Here is a 22,092-nt window from a genome sequence, read left to right as displayed (position 1 = left end):
TTCATATAAATGGAACGGATGGAAAATCTTGGAGCTTTTTGAGTCATCCCAGACGAGGCTATCCCCTGAGCAAAGTGAAAATAAATAGATAGATAAACAAACACGGGGCCAGGTCACGTGGCCCATATGCCCCGGCTGATGACGGCGTCCCTGCCTCAGTGCTCCCTAGATTAACATTGTTATCAGCACAACTCTCTAATAAGGCTCTTTCCTATCTGCTTGATATTTATGATGGATAATGCCCATTTTCCATTTTCTTTTTTCCTCCAATTTTTTCGCTCATGATATTGCAGCTTTGAATTATTCTGTGGCGAAATTAATGAGAAAGTAGATTTATGGGTTTCATTTGTTTGTCAATTCGAAAATTAATTGGGTGTTAATTTTAGCCATCCCCTCATCAGTGCCGGTTCCAAGCATGCGCGCATTACTTTGCATTCATTGTGGCCCTTTCTCTCCTTTATTGTGGGTCACTAGTTTTGCATACATTAAAATAGCCCCGCGGCTCATTCTCTTGATTACTTTTGGAGATGCCATGCATTTGGAAATTTACGCCTTTCCGTTATAATTATGAAAATTTTGCATGGAATGACAGTGCATGTATAATAGCCATTACCCCCCACCCCCTTTTTTTATGTAGCTTTGGAAAAAAGAAAGCAGGCCCCTCTTTTTGTTCTGCATGTGGAAAAAATGTCTTTTATTTGAAAGAGAAGTGGGGGCGAATAACGTCAGCCCATGGTTTATTTCAAATGGCATTTAATTTCGCCCCGAGAATGTGTGTTTCTAATTGGTGTCTCAGAAGGGGAGTTGGTGCGAGCAAGGGCCTGTAGATGGAGTCGTGGCTGGCTGCATCCCATCCCACAGTATTTCTCTTGCTCACTCCTTGTTTAGAAAATCCCATTATGGAGCGAGGCCGTGCCAGACTGGAGGGGTGAGCCGGGTCAACATCTGTCTGGAGGGAGAGAGGGGGGCCAGCTCTAGCCCCAGCCCAAAGAACGGGGCCTGTAGGCCGGGTCCAAGCTGCTCAGACAGGCCCCTGAGTGTGGGGGCGTTGTGACACACAACTGAACCGGCACAGGCCACAGTGTCAGATGACTCACTCGGATATGCTTCTTGCAAAGAGGGCTTCTACAGGAGAGGACATGTAAACCAGAGTGAACTGTAGAGTTTCACTCTGGTTCTGTTTTAGCCCTCAACTGCTACTGAAGACACCGAGCTGGGAGCAGCAGTGCTGCTCATAGTGCTGTTTATTTTTTAATCATCCCATTCCTAGATTATTATCTCACCTGTGCTCTGTAAATATTCTTATGTGACAAGTTGTCAACCTCAATTTCCTATCTGTCAGCCTGAGTGTGTGTCCCCGCGGTGTCTGGGTGTGTGTCTGCATCTTGTTTAGATCTGGATCTCTGGAGACTCCGTGCCCGTGTAGTTGAGCACATATTAATTCGCATCGGCCCTCCTATTACACGCCTTAAATGCAACACCATAAATCTGCATTTAGTTCCATTTTCACCTTCTTTCATGATGAGGCCCAGTGTTTTAAAGGCATTTATTCTGCTTCATATAAATAATTAATCAGCCAAGTTAATTCGCTTCTGCCTGACTTGGTCAGCTTCATTAACTGCCCTGGAATTGGGAGGCTAGTCGCGTTGCGCCACTGAGGCCTGCGACCAGCGCACAATAGCTGTAAATCATTCCACTGATTTGCGGAGTACGGGCGCAGATATGCACCAGAGTCACCAGCACTCAACCCCAGAGAGACTGGGAGGGGGCATGTCTGTCCGGCTTTTATGTATTCAAAATGGATGTGACCTGTAAGAAAATATCTGTGTATTCATATTTGACACTATTAGTATAAATATAAGTACTAGGACTGCAGCTAATGATTATTTTCATTGTTTATTATTTTCTCGATTAATAGATAAGTTGTTTGGTCTATAAAATGTTGATGCATGTTTCAAATTGACATCTTCAAATGTCTCGTTTTGTCTACAACCCAAAGATATTCAGTTTACTGGAGAGGAGTAAAAAAAACAGAAAATATTCACATTTAAGGAGCTGGAATCAGAGAATTTTGACTTTTTCCCTCGTAATTACTCAAACTGATGAATTCGTTTTCCAAATAGTCAATTAATTGATGAATCTTGGAGCTGTAATTAGTATATTATCCTTCTGAGTTACATAAACTTATGAAAAACAACATTTTTCCAACAGCTCAAAGGGTTTTATTTATATTCAGACATACATTTTGGTGTTAATTGAGCACCCCTGAAGGGTTTGACTTGTTTTTTCTCCACGGCCTCAGATTGAATGTTTCTCATGGAGATCCTTTGGCAGGCCTCACAAAGTCTCCCTGTTTCCCATTAAAAAGCCATTCTGCCGTGGTTCTTCTGGGAGCCATGCAAGTAAATATATCCATTTCCATAGAAAGTGTTTTGTTTTGGAGGTCCAGTGTTTTCTTGGGCTCCTCTGCTCTCACTCAACTCAGGTTGGGTTCCTCTCCGCTCCGATGTGCGCCGTAGACCCCGACCCCTCCACCGCACCCCGGCATATGCCCCATAATGGAGAACACAAACAAAACCTGAGTCCCTCTCGGTCTTCTCCAGCCCAGTATGGACATGTCATAGGATCGGGAAAAAAAGACTAAACAAAGGAGCGCTTCATTATTCTGTGGAGAAGCTGTCTGTGAGAGCGTGTGCATTTGCCTCATTGCATATGCTACAAGCAAGCAAACAAACAAGACACAGCGAGGCACAAACCAACAGGGAAACCTGCAATAAAAGTGAAATTGTGTGGGAAGGATGTGACAGATGTTTATAGTTTGGCCCGGAGTTAACATGCGACCTCATTGCTGTGTGTTTTAACAGCTGTTTCTCTCTGTCCCTGTTTTCTCTCTTCTCTCAGGTTTTTAAGTCATGATGCAAGAATCTGGGACGGAGGCGACGAGCAACGGACCAGCCAGTCAAAATGGAGGAGCCAGCGTGGAGGGCGGGTCCAGGGAGGGGCGACCCAAGAGTGCCACGCCGTCAATGGAGGTGACAGCCGTTGACCTCCTGCATCTCCAGCAGCACCAGGTAGACCATTCCCCCCTTTCACACCTGCCTTCACTTCATGGAGCCATGTCAACAGCAGGCCCAACCCCCCCTCTTAAAGTGCCGCTTAATATTTAATTCCACCTCAAAGTACATCGAGTACATAAACACATTATTATTATTATTTATGTATATTGAGGCCCTTTCTGAATATTTAAAGATGGAGAAGTGCTCTCTCCTTGTGATTGTGTTTGGTTGTGAGCGTGTTTATCTAGGCATGCAGCATCTGCATGTTGGTCAAATATTTATCGCGCTGTTCCAACATATTTAAAGTATGTAGGTGCCGCAGGATTTTGTAGACAGTTAAGAAACCATGACGTCCAATAGGATGACAGCATTTTCCCCTGGCTCATTGTAAACACACCTCACACTCACAACTAATGCCACACTCGGAGGCGTTCGCCAATGAGGTGTGGAGATGCACGCCGGCGTTCTCGTCGACGGAGCCCAAAACATTTTCAGCGCCTCAGACTTGAGGCAAACAGACAAGCTCTTTCTGTCGGTGTCAGCGTTATGTGTGGCACACGACAGCGTGTTTAAGGAAACAACATTGAAAAGATCAGTGTGTCTTCTGCTATCTCGGTCTATCCGACAGGACGACCAGGGTTGTTGTCAGGAGCTGTTTGGTGATGATGCACAGGCGCTGCGCCGCCGTCTGTTGTCACAGCACATCCATCAGCGTTTGTACAGGGAGGGCAACAATGCTGCAGCTCCATGCTGCATGTGGGCTGTGGCACTGTAACATATAGAGCCGGGCTATAATTCACTATTATCATTTGTCATCTTTCAGCAGAATCATCACGATGTTATGATGATAGGATATTGTAGCACTGTGATACACAATTCTGTTGTCAGAACTGATGATTAACAGCAAATTCAGTCATATCTCATTATGACAACAGGAAGTTTGACACATTCTCCCTAAATAGCTCAGCATTTTGAAAAGTCACTTGACATAATATGCAGGACAATGTAGTGATAATCAGAAAAGTCATTAATTTCAACTATAATGCTCAACCCTACTTATAGATCACTTGAATAGTAATGTGACCTCATAAGTGATTTCATTTACATTATGATATATTTTAATTATTCCCCCTTTTTACCCAAGCTTTGTTTAATTTAGATTAGATAGATGTATAGATAAATGGTAGAGGGGCAAACATATGTACAATACAGGCCAGATGTGATAGAAGTACATGGTGTGTGCCTGTGTTAATCACACTTTTAGTGGAGCTGCAAAAATGAGTCAGTTTATCGATAAGTCAATCGAAGGAAAATTAGTTACCAACTACTCTGATAATCTTTTAATCTCAAAAATGTCAAACGTTTGCTGATTCCATCTTCTCAAATGAATTTGCTGCTTGTCTTTGTCACTTATGATGATGAATTTTAAGGTTTTGGACTATTGGCTGGACATATGAAGTGATTTGAATGCGTTACTTTGGGCTCTGAGAAATTGTGATGAGCATTTTTCACAATTTTTTGACTCTTTATAGACCAAACCATTAATCTATTAATTGTGAAAATAATCAACAGACCAATGTGTAATGAAAATAATTGTAAGCTGCAACCCTGTTTTTCAGGGTATGAAAAGTCCAGTGTGTAGGATTTAGCGGCATCTAGCGGTGAGGTTTCACCAACCAACTGAATCCCCCCCGTCTCAACCTCTACTAAACCTGCCATTAAAAACACAGAAAAACGTGAAAGGCCCTCCAGGCTACTGTAGAAACATGGCAGACTCCACGGACTCGCTCCTTCTGTAAATATAAAAGGTTCATTTTAAGGCCACAAAAACACAACAGTTCTTTGTTTTGGGCGATTAAACACTAATGACAACATAATTATGAATATTATGTTCCATTTCTGCCCCTTACTCCCCCTCAATTCTGCACACTGGATTTTTGAGTGGTACAGTTTTGGAATACACAGCAGTTAAGAAGTGTAAGCTGATCAGTAAGTAAAACGGGTGTGTCAGCGTGCGTCCTGCTCTTCAGTCTCAGTGTTAGGCCTTTAGACTCCGCCAGATCTGCTCTTCATCTCCACTCACCCAGGTCCGGATCCAGACCAGAGTCCCAGAGCCCACCTCCCACCCATCTTTTTTTCCAGCTCAAAATGAGCATGTCGTCAGTGAGAAAATCACAGCCATACTGAATTCATTACTGCAGTAGTCACACAAAACCATGGATAAAATTTCAATAACTGCAGGCCACAGTTGAGTAAACAGTTGCACTGAAACCTAATTCCTGTTGACTTTTCCTTCATTCTTTGCCAGGGGCACATTCTGATTCGCTCTGCAAAGACAACAGGGTTACAACTTTGATGAATTGACGCAGAGAGGGAAAGAAAAGTGTCATGGATGTGCACTTGACACCAAGAAGGGATGAAAATAAAGCCTCCCCGCTAGAATAGAGCTAGTCGGCCAAGCATGGTCCGTTTTCTAGTCATCCAGAAAAGAACCATTACTCTCCAGGATCTGCCCTGACATTTAAAGGAAGGAAAAACTCCCTCCTTCCCAATTCAATGTATTACAGATGCATTTTCTGCCCTGTGCTTCCTACGTAGTAAATAGCAGACGCTTTGTGCTTTATGCCTTTTGAACAAATCCACTGGTTAATTTCTGCGGCCCGCGGTTGGAGTTGAAACAGAGGGAGGCGTATTAATTGTTGTGTGTGATAAATGGCGCATGGATGGGGACGAAGGACGAGATGTCTCACTCTCAGCTCGTGACACTGGGCTTTTGATAGGCTACTTACCAGTGTAGTGTTACTGGGAAGGCAGGCAGGCAGTCTTTTTATTCTCCCATTAGACTAACCCAGGATTTTCACTCATGCACCATGAACCATGTTAATTGTCCCCAGGGCATTACGATCTTCGCTCAATTACTTGATAACTTTTTACTTTTGTGGCATTTCACAGTCTTTTCTTTTAAGTTTTATTTGCGGCTTGCACTAATACGCCTCTAACTGACACACTGAGGGTTTCTCTTTTCTTTTTTTTTGCATTCTTTGTTCTCCACAACATCCAAGATGCTATTACCCCTTTAGGTGATGCAAAAATCAATCTAAAATCTTCTCAAGACTCAAAGTGCACATGTCTGAGAGTCCCCTGAGTGAGCAGGAACAACAAACCTGGCAGTGGCATATCATTTATTCTTATTAGGGAACATAACTATGAAAGACAGTCCTCATTAATAAAGATGGGGGATGAAATAATTGTAATCTGTTTGATCATCTTGATTCTGACAGGGGAATTCATCTTGTGGACTAGTCAGATTTGGGGGAAGTGGACCATAAGCTTGGTTTAAGCATCTCTATTAGTAAGTCAAACACTGTTTGTTAAGAAGGGAGGATGAAAAGAAAGCGCCGTCTCTCTCGCTTTTCTCTAAGATTCTGTGGAAATTTAACACATTTCACTTTTTGAGCAACTCAAAGAGATATATGTTGTGATGTAATGGCTAGAGGTCTGAGTGTTCTAAATGTTTGTTCTTCAGGCAGTTTCTTGTGTATAATACATGAGTATCTACTTTTAAAAGGAAAAAAACAAAACATGAATCTAATTTTTTTCTTTGTGTTTGCCCCAGAACATGTTTGCTTTCTCTTTGTTTTTGTTTGTGTTGCAGAAGTTGTGGTTTTAACGTTATTCTCATGAGGAAGTGAAGATACTTTAGGAGAGAAAAACACAACAAAAACAATAGTATGAAAGAGGGGGTGTTGGGCAATAACCTGTTTTGTGATTTGAACGATTTTGCAACAGGAAGCTGTGTTGTGTAGCTGTGGCCTAATAAACACGCAATGATAATGTCAGGGACTCGCTGTCTTCGGGACATTCAGCACATATTTCCTGTGATATATGGTCAATTTCAGCAACGCATTTATAACATCTCACATGTTTAACCATGCAAGTGATTCCTTCACTTAAAATTTGGTTCAACTGATACAACTGTAGAGCATTAAATATTAATATCCTGTCTTTTAGAAGAGCCCCTTTTAATCAAGCGATTTCTAAAATATCAGTCTGTCTCTTCCTCTCAGTGATACTGTACAAATATACCCCAACAATGTCTCAAAAGAAAAAAACAGTGATGAATAATTGCTTTTCTTTTATTGCACTCACATCCATCCAGTCTGCTTTGTAAAACAAGTGCCTTTAAAGCTTTGTCACATATCGCAAGATAAGGCCAGCCAATTATTTTTTCTTCTTCTTCAGCCTCTGCCTGTGTGGTTGAGGTGTCCGACGTGTTGCGTGTGCAGAGAGGAGAGAATGACACGCAGAACGGTGGCCGCAGAAAGAGCTGAGCGGGCACAGGTTTCCTGTTTGCATAATGCAAGGCTTACACGGTCTCTCGCGGAGGCTCGAGAAGGTGGAAATGCACGTCTTAGCCACCGTCACCGAGCCACGTTCTGCCGAGCTTCAGGGGGGGAAGTGCCGGATGATAAGCCTCGCTATCACAGTGCACTCAGACAGGTGCACACCCACAGATATACAGTACACATAAACACATGCATGCTCAGACAGAATAGAGAGGCTAAAGGCTATGCCTGCCAGTGCAGGGCCTGCTGCTTTCTGCCGTCCAGTCCACATTATGGGCTAATGGTCAGACTGAGGGAGTTAACAGCGTCAGGTCAGAGAGGAGGTCAGAGAGCGGCTCCTGCCTCAGATCTCTGCTAATCGGCATGTACTCTGCCGCAGAGCTGAGGGCAAGAGTGCTATGCCTGGATTGAAATACGGTGTTTCACAAGGAGTACGCGGACTTATCATCGCACTTCTGAATTAAATTCCTGCCTGTATCTGTGTATTTGCTCTGCCACAGAACTATATATCTGTGCAGCACAGTCCTGAATATTTGACACGTGTGATAAAAGGCTCCTTTGCCTTGGGTGCTTTTTGACCAAAAGCTGTTGTGCATTATCCTTCTGAATGTGTGCTTCCCTCCTGAGCCATGTCGTCTAGCTCGCGCACACACACAGAGCGGATCACAGCGAGTCCACAAAGTGTTCCTCCTTCATCTCTAGGAGCTCTCAGGTATCTCCATGTATACTGTTCATATTGTCACAGGAGGCCAAGCACAGGCTCCAACTTATTGGAAAATCTGGCGGAGAGGATAACATCAGTGTTATGACACTGCATATTGCCCTAAATTGCTTTATTGGTAAAATGATAGTGCTCGTCCAATTTGAATAATTTTATGGAATCCCTCACAGAACAGTTTAATTATGTTATCACACAACTGGCAACATCTGTCTTTATACCACAGCACATGACAGTTTTATTACAGGCTGAATTTCTTTGCTGGTTCTGGCAATTGATGTGTGATCTGATTAATAATCACACAGATGGAGGTGAAAATTGAACAGTGATGCGCTGCTATGTCGAAAAAAGAGGGAAATAATTATAAAAGGAAAGAAAAAACACAGGCTGCGCCTCAGAAAATATCAGGAGTGTTTTTACTCAGGCTTAAGCGTCTCTCAATTGAATCATATTGCTGTTTTAAACACAGTTGCATGCATTTGTTTTATCGGGAGGACGATCTGTTTAGTCTAGGTGCAACTTTTTCAAATCCTTTTGTCACTCAGGTTTTGTTAGCGGGGTTTTGGGAGGTAAACCACCCAGCACCTCTCTGCTTTGTTTTATGGATGCCTTCCAAGACAGCCGGCGTATGAACTCATCCATTTTGTTGAGTCTACCTCCAGCCGCCGCTCCCCAACTGGGAGGAGATGAAGCACAGGTTGCATGTGTGCTGAAGCCATAGTTTAAAATAGTTGACTGTTGCTCCGGTCGACATCCTGTTTACACACCCTGCTTATGTGGGCAGCAGGAGGGGGATCACAGGAGTTGTTCGACGTTGTGGTAATAAGAATGGATGCACACACACACACACACTGGCCACACACACACACACACTCATCACATCTAAGTTTCCATTTGTTCAAAAAGAAAAAAACATATGATTATGTTATTATGGCACTTAATAGACCTACTGGAATTAAAGCTCTCCTTTATTTACCAAAACAATGTTTGATGAAGACTGATTTGTGTTACTGCTGTAACATTTTCTGTTTTTACGATTCTTTTCACAGACTGAGACTCCTTAATTCACCCTCAGCCCTCTGCCATTAAAGATGGTTTGGTTTTATGACTTACCCAACCCCAATGAGTTGGAATGCGACAGACTATAATCCGACTGTAATAACTATACAGAAATAGTCATCTGGCTGATGATCGTGTTTGTTTATGTAATTCATATAGAGACATTAGTATTAAACTGAGACTGTTTCATAATCAGTGAAATATTCTGCTGTTGTACGTTTAATTAACGAAGGTCATCAAAGATCGTCTTTGTTTGATTTGCTCTTCAATCTGAAGTGAAATGAGTCCAGATACAGCTGACACACCGATCACATCTACTCGACGGGTTTAACGTAATTTAATTACAGCGTTGCTCAAAGTCCATGATTCAACAGTCCTTATTATATATAAAAAAAAAAACTAACGAAAAATAAATTACACACATAAAGATGAACCTGAACTCCAGAAAATTAGAGGTCCAATTTTTAAGGTTGTGGATTGTTGATAGTGATGCTTTGGGTTGGTGGCCGGCCCAACCCAGCAGCCCAAATCGCAATATTTGACGAGTTCGGAATGAGACTCAACAATCAACTATCTATTAGACCTTTTAAATAAACAAATACATATGTTTCCTGTATCTGGTTAAGGAGTCAAGAGTATGGACACACCATGGCAATCACTCAGTCTATCTCCATCTGCACTGAAATACCAAAACAACAAGGAAATCTCTTCCTCTTTCTTCGTTTTTGGTTGCAAACATCAAAATAGCAGTCAGGAAGTGTGTCAGACACAGCCTGGTTGTTCTCAAACCACTATTCTAAGCTGCAAACTCGTTGGAGAACATTAAATACAGGTAAACTACCTATGTCGTGTGATGTGAGCATGAGTCAATGTGGAGACGAAAAGATCTCTTTTCAGTTTAGGTAGGAAAGAGATCATTTCGCCCACCGTTCATCAGTTTACGGTGCATATTTGCATACATATGCATTTGCATATTTGACAAAGATGGATATCTAAGCAACATTTTTAAGAAGTTTAAATGTAAACTCATAGTGAGGAAGAAACTGTGCTCACAGTCTTAAGTCTGTCCAGTCACTGCGTGCTCAATTCAGTGCTAAAACTAAACAAGCAAACCTCTCACTACTCTAGAATCACATCACCGAGCCAGTTCTTTATATAACATATTGGCTAAGAAATATTTGTTTCAAAGTGTCTCCGATCACCTATCAGTTGCATACAAACTGATGATTGCTGAGCATGTAAATGCATCGTTTGATTTCAAATCCTGAAGTGATTTCTCATATTAATTTCATTTCTTGTGTGTGCGTGTAAACATAATCAGAGAAAGACCGGCTTTGCATTGTCCATCTTGAGGGCTTGTTATATTGTATGTCCCTGTGGAAAATCAGTGGTTGAGGAAACCTCTCAAAGACTTGTGCACGTACAAATGCCTCCCATGTAAATGATGCAAGTGTATGCTGGTATCATTAGGAAAGAGTGAAGTGGCTCTCGTTGTGTGGCGCCCGGATGGTCTTTGATGGCCACGGTCTGCGTGTTTGTGCTGAAGTGGGCAACTCTAAACTTTGAGCAGGTGTCTGAAGCAGCTGGCTGGAGGCAGACAGGGAAACACGTCTGCGTCAGTTCAGTATTAAATGGCTTAGAGAGAGAGGCCTCGGCTAGCCAGAGGACTAATGCATCCTCAATGTTTTATTTAAAGTAGTGCCAACAACTGCTTCTGAATGCTCCACATCAAGACGCGCACACACACACCATCACACATGCAAACACACACACAGAGGCACACAGGGTAATTTTGCGCTGTTTAGCTGAACAACTTGTGTGTTTAGTGTTGTAAATAAGTAACCGTTTTAACAGGGCCCCAGGAGACTGTGGTCGGGAAAGTACACGCTCAGACATGACTGGCTTTAATAGCCATTGTCAAAACGCTGTTTCAACAAAAGCCTTTTCTTCACCCGAATGGAATGTTTACATTTAGTTGAATAATAATGCCAATTTAAGGAGCAGCTATTCTTAAAGGATAGCCAATCTGACCCAATTTATTAGGGATAGACTTAAGGATGCACAATTCCTCTTGGGAAAACATTCAAGCGCAGGGCCTATTCATTTTTAATGAGAGCACTACTTTAAAAACTTCATAGAATTAATATGTATCAGTGAAGTCTTTCCTGTGCAGAAAACTTCAGGGTAATTAATATTCATAGGCTGTGCTTGTTAACACCCCCAATGCAAGTGCAATGTAGATCCAATTAACATAGAATGGACCCCTAGGATTTGGGCAGATAAGGGTTAAATGAGCTATTGAAATTGAAACTGGGACTGTCTCCTCTTAAAACACTTATTTGTTTCAATAAGACCTAATCCGTGTTGCAGATTAAGGCATCTTTTGGGTGCACATGTGAATGACTACAAAGGTAGAGGGACATTGTGGAGATTCTTGTGTATGCGCATGCAAAGTGTTGATGTGTGCACGTGCATGCAGGACACATGCAAGCATGCGCACTTGCTTGTATACATGTATGCATAGAGGGCATCACCTACACAGCCAGGCTAATGTGAAAATGCTGTTGCGAGCCTGGCTTTTATATCTTATTCATAATCTCTTGACACAATGTGGGTAATAGGCATCAGTGTTCATTCTCGGCGTCAGCCCGCAAGCCCCCGCCCCGGCTGCATGACAGAGGGGGAAGTGCTAGGGTTCTAAGGGGAGCTAGGTGATGGTAGCAAAATGCTTGTTTGCCACCTGCTGTTGTTTGTTAGCACACAGATTGCACTTATTGGTCCCCAGAGCATCCTGAGACAACTGTGCCCACTGTGTCTCAGCTCCAAAAGGACTCAAAGTTTAAACAGGTGAGCTGGCTGATAGGATGAAATGAAGATAAGACCGCTTGAAAAGACTGCAGGGCAGAGATTTACCTCATCCTCACCTTTAACTTTAATTTCATAGAAGTCATGTCAGCAAAATTGACTCAGTAAAAATAATTTGAAACCAAAGAAAAAATCACCATCACCCCTTTAAGGCTTAAAGGGGCAATATGTAAGAATTTCACTTTAAAACAGTTAATAAAAGCAAAGGAATAATAGTTGTGATATAAAATGCAACTATCTTACTAACATTCATATGTAAATGTGTCTTTACTTGATGAATAGGACCGTTAGCTGCAAAGCTAACTGAACTAACTAGCTAATGGATGCTGCAGTTATCAGCAGTAAGCTGTTTGGATGTGTGCTGCCTCGTATTTGGATTTGACAGGTAGCCAATTCTTACATATTGCAACTTTGAAATATCTAAATATAATGTTATAGTGGAATTGTCCAGCTGAATTTCTTTTTACTTATGAAATCAAAAATGTTTGCATAGTGCTATATTCTGGATTTTCTTGTGAGGTAGAATAAGAAGGTGCCATTTTAAGGATTTTTTCTCCACAAAAACCATGTCAGACATAATTTAAATAATTTTTTGTATGCTTGTGTGGAGAGGATCTTTGATATAGAATTAAATCTTATGTAACTGTGTAGTAGTAATTGAATTTCAGTTATCATTTCAGCACTAGTGTACAGTGTATATCCTTTTTTCTGTGATACAGAAAAACACTGACAGCTCTGTTTTTGGCTCGCAGGGTGGAATATGATAAATGACCCATGCTGATGATCAAATGAGCCTTCATTGAAGTAAATATGCATGGACAGCCACGCCATGTGTAGGTGTCTTTGAGTAAATTTGATTGTTTGACATGTATTCACCCATCAAAGTATGTATCAGTGATTAATAACAACCCCTGTGCACGTTCTGCAGTGACATGGCCTCTATTTGAAAGAAAAATGGCACAGGTCGGTATTCACTGGTGAATAGCTGTATACCATTTAGAGAATGATATGCCATGATGGGATGTCTCGTCATAAATAATAGTGATGGCACCTCCGCATCCTGTGAATGGCATGTGCCATAAATACTTAGCCAGGCCACAGACAATGGTTCATATAAATCCTTGTGCAACCCTTTTTCTCTGTTCAAAAAGATATATATTATTTAAATGGACAGTAAAAACAAATGTTTTTTCCTCCTCAGTTGGTGGCAGAGAGACCTCCAGAGCAGGACAATGTGTGCCGCTCTCTCACTGTGGTCTCTGATGCGCTGTTGTTATTTGCTTGTTTACAATCTTTGACATGATGTAATGGGATGGCTGTGAAAGTACTAGCCAGTAAATGGCACAGAAAATAAGACGGTCCTTTATGTCTTCCCCCTCCTCTTTTCTCCTCCCCCCTCCCCTCTTTTTTTCTTGTTTTCCCCTGCAAACGGGGAATATGTTCTGCATTTGACTGAAGGAACATGAGCCTTGAATATAAGTAACTGTTTTTTGCATTAGGTACTCCCTGGAGGTAGGGGGAAAATATCATGTCCCTGCGTGAAATGTGAATGTGAAATCTAGCAGAAAGAAATATTTATGACCATTTTCTGCTTGATTAGAGCTGGATGACATGCCTTAGGAGACAGTGAGTGGACAAAAGGCAGCCGTGCTGCTTCTGGGCAGATGTTAAAGAAAGAGTTGTTTAGGGAGGAGGGCATTCTGTCCGGGGGCTCGTGTCTTTGTGTGTGTGTGTGTGTGTGTGTGTGTGTGTGTGTGTGTGTGTGTGTGTGTGTGTGTGTGTGTGTGTGTGTGTGTGTGTGTGTGTGTGTGTGTGTGTGTGTGTGTGTGTGTGTGTGTGTGTGTGTGTGTGTGTGTGTCTGTGTGTGGGACGGGCTGGGCTGGGGGGTCGGGTTTGAAGCATGGGAGAGGAAATTGAGTAAGTCCAACAACGGTGTACTGGGAGGCAGATGGAGAGCACATAAGATCCATCACTGGTCTTGTTCTCAGACACACAGAGTAATGTCTCTCAGATGCCTCTGCTACAGTTAATCTTAATATAACTGTGATACAGGGAGAAACAAAACTGAGCATCAGCTTGAATTGGACGCCATAGCAGCACATGTTCCTGTGTCACTTAAACATTTCACTTCTGGCAACGATTTAGGAACCAGTTTAAGTGAACTGGGATTTAGTCCAAGATGCGGTCCCCCCCCCTGTTTGATGTTTGTCAGTCTGAATGTCACTTTGATTTGACAGCTACTGTCCAATGTTAATAAAAACAGCATGCTTTATCCTTTGGACAGGATACTAACTTATTGCACACTTTTTATTGATCAGAAATCAGACAATAAATAGTGCATGCTGTACACTGAAGTGTTTATCACACTACTTGCAATTACTTAAGTACAGAATATCCATTCAGTGCTTCAGATGACCTGTTTTTCGGCCTTTCGTGAAGGTATGAGATATCACATTCACACAGCAGTTTTTAAAGGTCCAGTGTTTGCCACCATGTTTGTACAGTAGCTCAGAATGGACAAACCCAAGCACTGGCTCTAGAGAGGGACTTTCACATTTTTCACCGAAGGGAAAAGTAGGACGAGCAGTGTTCAGTTGGTTGCAGTCTGCAACCTCACCACTAGATGCCACTAAATCCTACACACTGGACCTTTAAGCGGTACTGACATTTTAGTTTCCATTATTCTACATAATGCCTTATTATATAGGTGCCTTTCAAAAGCTAAAATTGCCACTTAGAAACTTGATAGTGTGTGGAATAAATCCCTCTGTCAACTATAACTTAATGCTGTTTTGTCTGCACATTAGCATATTTTATACGCGGTACATTATATTAGCATAGACTGCATAAAGCATGGCGAGGGCCAAAACAAGGATTATTGAAAACCTACAGGGCCCACGCACGGGTAATTGAGTCATATGGATGTGAAACGGTGCAAGACACCTGGTCTAAGCAATTTTGTATTTGCAACTGTTGTCGGTGAATATGCATCCTATTATGGCACTATATGTAATTCAGGGAGTGTGTTAGCGTGTTAATGTGTCGTCTAGCACTATGTGCTCAAGGCCAATAGAGTTCTCTCCACAGTCTGCACCTATTGACACAGCGCCCCGTCAGACGGATCCCTACTCTGCTACCTGGTATAATATTTTGGATAATTGAACACATACTGAGTGTTCCTGTGTCAGGCCGGAGAGAAACATCTCCATAATCACTTGCAACAGGCCTGACAGTGTTGTTGTGTATCAGGACAAGCGCCAACACATAAATAATCAGCTAATTACTGTATTGATGCAATTGTGTCCGTCGCACAAGCAACATCTCTGGCAGCAGATTGATTGTGTTTAGACGGTGACAGGGGAGAAGCCACAGCTCTTAGAGCAATTTCCAATGGATCAGAAAAGTACAAAACTGAGAGTATGATTAATTTTTCAATTTCTCTCTGCGGATATCTAATAATTGTGCCCACAGATAGCCAAGGGCTCTTATTAAACATTAACATGCAAAAAAAAAAAAAGTTAGAATCAGAAAGATGGTATTTTGGATTGAATAATGTAAAATATCTGTAGGGCAACAGGGAAAGAAGCAAACTAGTCCAGGTTTATTCTTCAAATGTTTTCCACCACCGCAGTGCCTACTCCTAATTACTGAGCTCTTATCTGCACACTCAACACTATATTTATTTTTCCTCATTGCTAAATGCAAATTTCTCTAACCTTTTAATAACATATACATGTCAGTAATTTTTAAAAGGAATCATTAGAAATGTCAGTTGGACTTTGCCAGGATTGTGTTTTTAATTGGTATGTAACTCTACTGGACAGACAAGTTTTTATTTTTTTAATTCAAGTTTTTGATAATTAATGTGAGACTGTCTCCAGCATATAAATGCTCAGCTCTTTGATCTGGTAAAGGGAGTGTTGTGAGGCACATGCTTCTTATTAAAATATACCAGCGTGTTATCTCCTGGCTCTCCAGCAGGGAGACGCTCTGCCTTTAAGAAGAGGAGAGTCCGCCTTCAGGTCTCACTGTCTCCTCTCCTCTCTCTTTCTGTCCTTCTCCGGTTCTCCCTGTGCTGTCTCCATCACTTTGCTCACTTGCACATAATATCATCTTCATCTCAGATAGCTGTGGCACAGGGGAACTGCATTTGTTGATCAGATTTGGCTTGGCTGACGCCTCCTCCCCAGAAGTATGAGGATGTGCGTGCAGTGCTTGCCTGAGCTGGGCCATCGCTGGCTGATTGAGTGGTCCTGCTTGTCACAGGACAAGATAACCACATCAGTAAATACTCTCCTCTCCTCAGCCCCTCACCACTACACCGACACTACCGGGGCCAGCGCTGTTCTCTGCACACACTCCATTCATTTTCAGCTCTCCTTTGTGTCGTGGACGTCTAAGAGCTGGAATCATGAAACATATTTTGTCCATTCTCTTATAAATCCTTTCCTATCACAGCTATGAAGCGTGCACATAAAAGCACATTACATATTTAATGCGCAGACATATTGTACCAGCTCCCTGCATCTCTAAAGGGAATTCTGACTCAAGTTACAGTTCGCTTTTCTTCTCGATTTGATGAGGTCTCTAGCCAGTATCGCACCACCAGACTCCAGTTTCACAGCGCGATCTTTGGATATTGCCCTCTCTTTAAAACATCACCGGCATCGAGGACGGATTGAATTAGCGATTTGTGGCGTATTTATCTTGATCTGAGAGTAATTTCGTGCTCTCTGTCTTAGCACTCAAGCTCAATGAAAACAATAAAATGGTGTCCTTATCTTCTGGAGTGAAATCAAGATAGGCGCAGGAGGCTGTGAGTTATTTGTGGTTGATTTGGAGGGAAAAGCAGGGGGGGACAGGAAATGGACACCCCCCTCACATTACCTCTCGCCACGCAGTGGCAGCAAGAGAGAGGCAGAAGGATAGGTTTTTTTAATCAGTAGAAAGCGGTGCTTCTGATGTAAAAGTGTCAAAGATGTGCCTTAGTCCTGCAATGAGTGAAATCTGGTCAGGTCCTGTGTTAAATTGAAAACGGGGCCGCTGGGATTTGGGGGTGAGAGGACAGGGGACTGAGAGGTAGCAGCATCTTGGTCAATTATCACAGTCTCCTCTGCTCTGCGCTACTCCTGAGGCCTCCCCGCATCTGTCTGGCTGTCTGCAGAGCCAGGGACACAAAAAACAAGATCAGTGGATTTTGAATAATGAAAATGTTTGCAAAATGGTTCACTTACTTTATTTAAAGGAGCAGTTCACCCAAAAAATTAAACTTCAGTCATTATCAAATCACCCCAATGCTGATGGAAAGTGGGGTTAACTTTCGTAGACCACAGAAACATTTCTGGAGCTTCACAGCAAACTATACTAAAACGAAAAAAAACAAAACATTAAATGGTTTCAGACAGCTTGTCCAATGTAATCCAAGTCTCCAGAAGTCCCAAGTTTGTAATTTACACCCTTGACACAGTTGTGCTAGTGCTAACACTAATGCTTTTACCGTAGTTTTGCATCTCCAGTGAAGATTTCCACTCATAACAGGGTCTTTTCAAACATCTTTTCAAAATCAATGTGAGATCTCTTGGGCATCCGGAGGCTTGGATTATGCCAGAAGTCCCCATCTACTAAGTTTAATACATAAACTTATAATGTAGATAACGACTGAATTTTCATTTTTGGGTGAACTTCTCCTTAACAAGACAAAGACACGTTCTTTGCTTGCTGTGTTACTCATGACTGAAAATGTGCCGTGTGTGCCTCCGCATTTCCCTGCCTGTAGGAGCATCTAGCTAAAGGCTCACGCTCCAGCTGCATGTCCTGGCATATCCCAGCAGCCTCTCTGGCTGGAGAGTAAAGGATCACTTCCTGGCAGGTGCGTTGTGGGGAGCCACAGCAGCTCCTGCCTTTTTCGCTGACTCTCCACCACGTGAAAAAAGAAATTGTAAACTAGAAGTGGGGAAAAAATGAAAGTTACCCACCACTCTATTTATACGTATGTGTGTGTGTGCAGTCTATTTTAACCACCTGAGCAGCAGCCAGGAAGCCAGCACTTGCCCCATATTTTAACCAGATGTTGAGGAGGGGAAGAAAAGCCTCACCAGAGTCCTGCAATCAAAATAATTATCTTTATGGGTGGATGTTTACAAAGTGTTAATGTGATATTCTGCAGGCTGACTAACTGAGCCTGCTTTTATGTGTTAAACATGATAAATGCCTCGGTCTGTTAAAAAGACCAACACCTTTTACTTTACAGTGGAATGACGCCGTTTATGGATGTTTTTACGGCTTTCTTTAAAAGAAGGAAAGAACATCTCTCGCTAAGCCGTGATCCTCCTCCTCTCTGTCCCACCTCCTGTTTCTTCCCACTATGAATCATGGCAGACAGGACAGACAGGAGTGGATGCGGCCTCTTTGATAGACAGTCAAAGAAGCAGCAGCAGTGATTTGTAGCCACAGGGCAACAGTATTGCTGTAACCTGTCCTCCTGCCAAGCACTCGTATCAGATGGAGGCATAGGTGCAGGCGCTTGTGCATATGTTGCTCATAATTCACATTACACAAGATCAGAAAGTGATTTCTGAGTTGATTTTGTGTTATTTATTTTGTACTTGATTGGGCAAGTCAAATTGAAATTTACAGTATGTAGGCTGACATCTAATAGAATTCCCTCATTTGGCTGCAGGGGAGTTTGTTTTTGGAGCATATTAGCTTTCGCCGCATTGTAGTCTGACAGACGTTTTCTCTCAGGAATCGGTGTTTAATTTGAATAATCACAAAAAAATGTGTTCTTTTGGTTTGCGGGGACATCGGTGTCCCAGATGAATAAAGGAGTAAATGAGGGGAAGAAAAACAGGTAATTATGCTGAACCAGTAAATGAAAGACCCGCTGACCCTCAGTCCTAATTGATTCTGTAGAGGCAAATCGTTTTTATCAGCCGTTTTGATGTGTTTTTGTTAACTTTTTTTTTTCTTTTTTTGGATGTAATTAATTGGTTACATGAACAAAGAATCAAATACGAGAAACAGGGTCGGAGGAAAATCTGTGTGTCTTCCATTTACCGGCACAGTGATTATAGCTGGCAACTTGTGCTATGAGAAATGATGTCATATCCTGGAAGAAGAGCAAAGACTTCACCTCCCACCAGAGTCGGGATAACACAATTGTTATTTAGCTTTACTGTTTAAAAACCGTACATGCATAACATTAACACACTCTTTGGTGGAGTAGTTGGGCTTGTAGATACACAAATTATGCAAATGAAAAAAGCACAAAAGCCAGTGTGCAGCAGCTGTGTGTATTTCTAGAAATAGCATTGTTCAGAGAGTGGCCGCCCTGGGTCAGGACGTCAACCTCACAAACCGTTGAAAAAATGTGGCGGTCAGTGCGCGCATGCCAAGTTACAATGCAATGCTACGTGTGCAAGCACACGGTCTGGGGTGATGACATGTGCTACTTTGCATGTAAATTCTTTAGCGATTCACCTCCAAGTGAACCCGCTGAGAGTGATTCTGGTGCTGGCTTAAAGACAGAGGTGTGTTTTTATGACTAGGTGAGGCACGTCCTCTCCAAGGCCCTCAAGCACTGTATCCCTCTACCCTCCCCTTTAATCACTGTATCAACCACTCTCATAAACTCCATGAGGTGTAGTGTGTGTGTGTGTGTTTGCCTGTGTGTGTGTGAATGCCATGTATATGCGTCCGTGAGCATGTGCCCTTCCTTGTTTCCCCATTTTTAAACTTAATCAGCAAAAATAAAAGCCGTTGTAAGCTAGCTCATATTAAAGAGGTGATTATTGGTAATAAATACTTTTTATACATACTTATTACAGAGGCAGTTTTCTTCTTGCGCTTAATGAGAGTAATTTGATTTGCTTGAGAGATTACAGTTTCCTAGAATTAATGCGGCAATCCCCATTCCAAGATAGAGTGAGATCTAAGATTCTTCACAGGTCGTGTGCTGCTAGATGCACCCCTCTCACATAGCAGCTAATGGAGTTGAACAGCAGTCTGTCATCCCCCCGCCCACCACCCCAGCAGCTCTATAGCCCACATGCCCTTGGTTCCTGCAGTGCTTGTTGTTTGGGCTACTTCTGCCACCTGCATTTTACTTTTACCTCTTCTTCGCGCCAGCCGCTGCTAAGTACCTCTCTCTGAAAAACAGGGGGGTGGTGATTTATTGTATATATGCAATGTTCAGTCATCAATGAAAATTCAACATCTGGACAAATTATTCAGCCAATTGCATTATTTTAACTGGTTTTCAAGTTGCATCAGGGCCTTTTTTTTCTCCCCTATCTAGTCCCTCAGTTTGTTACATATTGTTAATATTTCCATCACATGTTTATGTAAGCCCTTCAAGCTTAGTGCATAACTTAATTTGAGTTGTGATCATCTTCTCGAGCGACGTTTATTGAAGCCTCCAGCCTGCAGGTCTCAGCGCCTAAAGCTGAAGGTGGCTCAGGCAGATTGAGGGCGGCCAATTCTGTCACCGCACCGCTCTCCGCATGTTAATTAAGCTCGAGGTGGTTTGAAGAAGTGCTTACGCTCAAAGGACATTTTTTCATGACTTGTTAGTCCATAAACACTCACAGAAAGAAGCTCGAATGAAAGAGGATTTGTAAATCTGAATTTTGAAGTTGTGAATGGCATTGGTCAAGCTCGTGGACGACTATGAGTACTTCTGATGGTAAGTTCTTATATTCAGAGGTAGGTGGACTGCAAACTCAGATCAGAGATCAGTTGTTGCCCTAAAGCTTCAGCAAACTCGAAATCATGAATTTGTCATTGAGTTGGTGTTGAATTTTGAGAAATGGCACCAATTGTTCAAAAATTCCCCCCTCTTCCTTAAACTGTATTACATTTATTTCCTGGTTGAAGTGCTCCATTCTGAACAGCCGCTAATTGTTTTGTCACAAACTGGGATGGAGCACCACTCCCCACTCGCCATTGATGTGTGATTGTCAGGTTCATTAATCAGCTAGTTTACTCAAAAGAAACATGACTTGCTGAAGATTTAGTGAAGATCGCAGCAGTTCCTTGTTGGCATCTTTCAGCCGACCATCAAGTTTTTCCAAGCTACATGTGACTTGGCTACAGCCCTAGGTGGTTGTGTGACATTATACAGTTTTGTTGGCTAAATTACCTTCCAGTCCTTGGCCGACGTACAGACCCTCACTGTAAGATACTAACCTATTTTGCCATTTATTGTTATATTGAATAATTTCTCGGGCGTTTTCATGCTACATTACTAGCCACCGGAGAATGGGCAAACTTTCTATTTGGTTCCATTTGGGGTTGGATTTTGGGAGGACGCTCTATTGGATTTCCAGCTGTTGTTGGTTAAGCTCATGTTGCTCAAGCATACAGTTTATGACAGTTGGATTCTTCAGTACCATCATTTCTTCTTGCCAAAATTCACGTGTCACCATCAGTTTTGTTGGGTGACGTCTTCTTGACTATGTTTGCATACATTAAAAGTCATCCTAGCTGTCATAAAACCCAATTTTTTGAGTTTTTTTTCATCTTATAACATATGTAGAGAGAACATTATTCAAGACAAGGGTTTTTTATAGCTCTAAATTAGCTTATGATCAACGGAAGATGAATCTTAGTCCCTATTACATTTGTCAGATCTCTGTGCTACAAGGCTAAGGCTAGGATCTCCATCTAAGGCTAGGATCTCCATCTTCCTTGGCAATCCTTTGTTTTTCCACACACCCTCGACATCTTCCTATCAGTCAATAAAAGATGAAAAAATATCCCAAAAATCAGTTCTTGTCCCACCGAAAGTGAGGCCCACCATGTGTCACGTCATCTGCCTCTGAGACAATAATACATTACAGTCCAGTGTGACGGGTGATGTGTCTGACCCTGCTGGAGATTACTCCTCTTTATGGCCGGAGCAATCAGATTTTTTTTCCTCCTTTTCTCTCCCCTTCCTTTATTCCTGGCGGCATAGGATCATATTACCCATCTTGGAATGACTTCAACAGAGACACTGCTATTCCCAGGGAGCTGTCTCTCCCCGCTGCAACTCAATCCATAGCCAATT

At 42.2% G+C, this 22,092-nt stretch overlaps 1 protein-coding gene across 8 annotated transcripts in view; it reads left to right on the top strand.

Annotated features, from left to right (window-relative positions):
• foxp1b (forkhead box P1b) overlaps positions 1-22,092 on the top strand; it is a 167,108-nt gene that overhangs the window by 77,645 nt on the left and 67,371 nt on the right. For all 8 annotated transcript variants that reach the window (XM_084349393.1, XM_084349395.1, XM_084349396.1 and 5 more), the window contains one exon: positions 2,902-3,071. In XM_084349393.1, the coding sequence (XP_084205519.1) occupies positions 2,913-3,071 (159 nt within the window). In that variant the 5' untranslated portion in view covers positions 2,902-2,912. The remainder of the gene's footprint in view (positions 1-2,901; positions 3,072-22,092) is intronic.

Source organism: Pagrus pagrus (genome assembly GCF_965226575.1).
Source record: "Pagrus pagrus genome assembly, chromosome: 3".
Lineage (NCBI taxonomy): Eukaryota > Metazoa > Chordata > Actinopteri > Spariformes > Sparidae > Pagrus > Pagrus pagrus.
The sequence above is the reverse complement of the archived record's forward strand: the minus strand, read 5'-3'. Positions and strand labels throughout refer to the sequence as shown.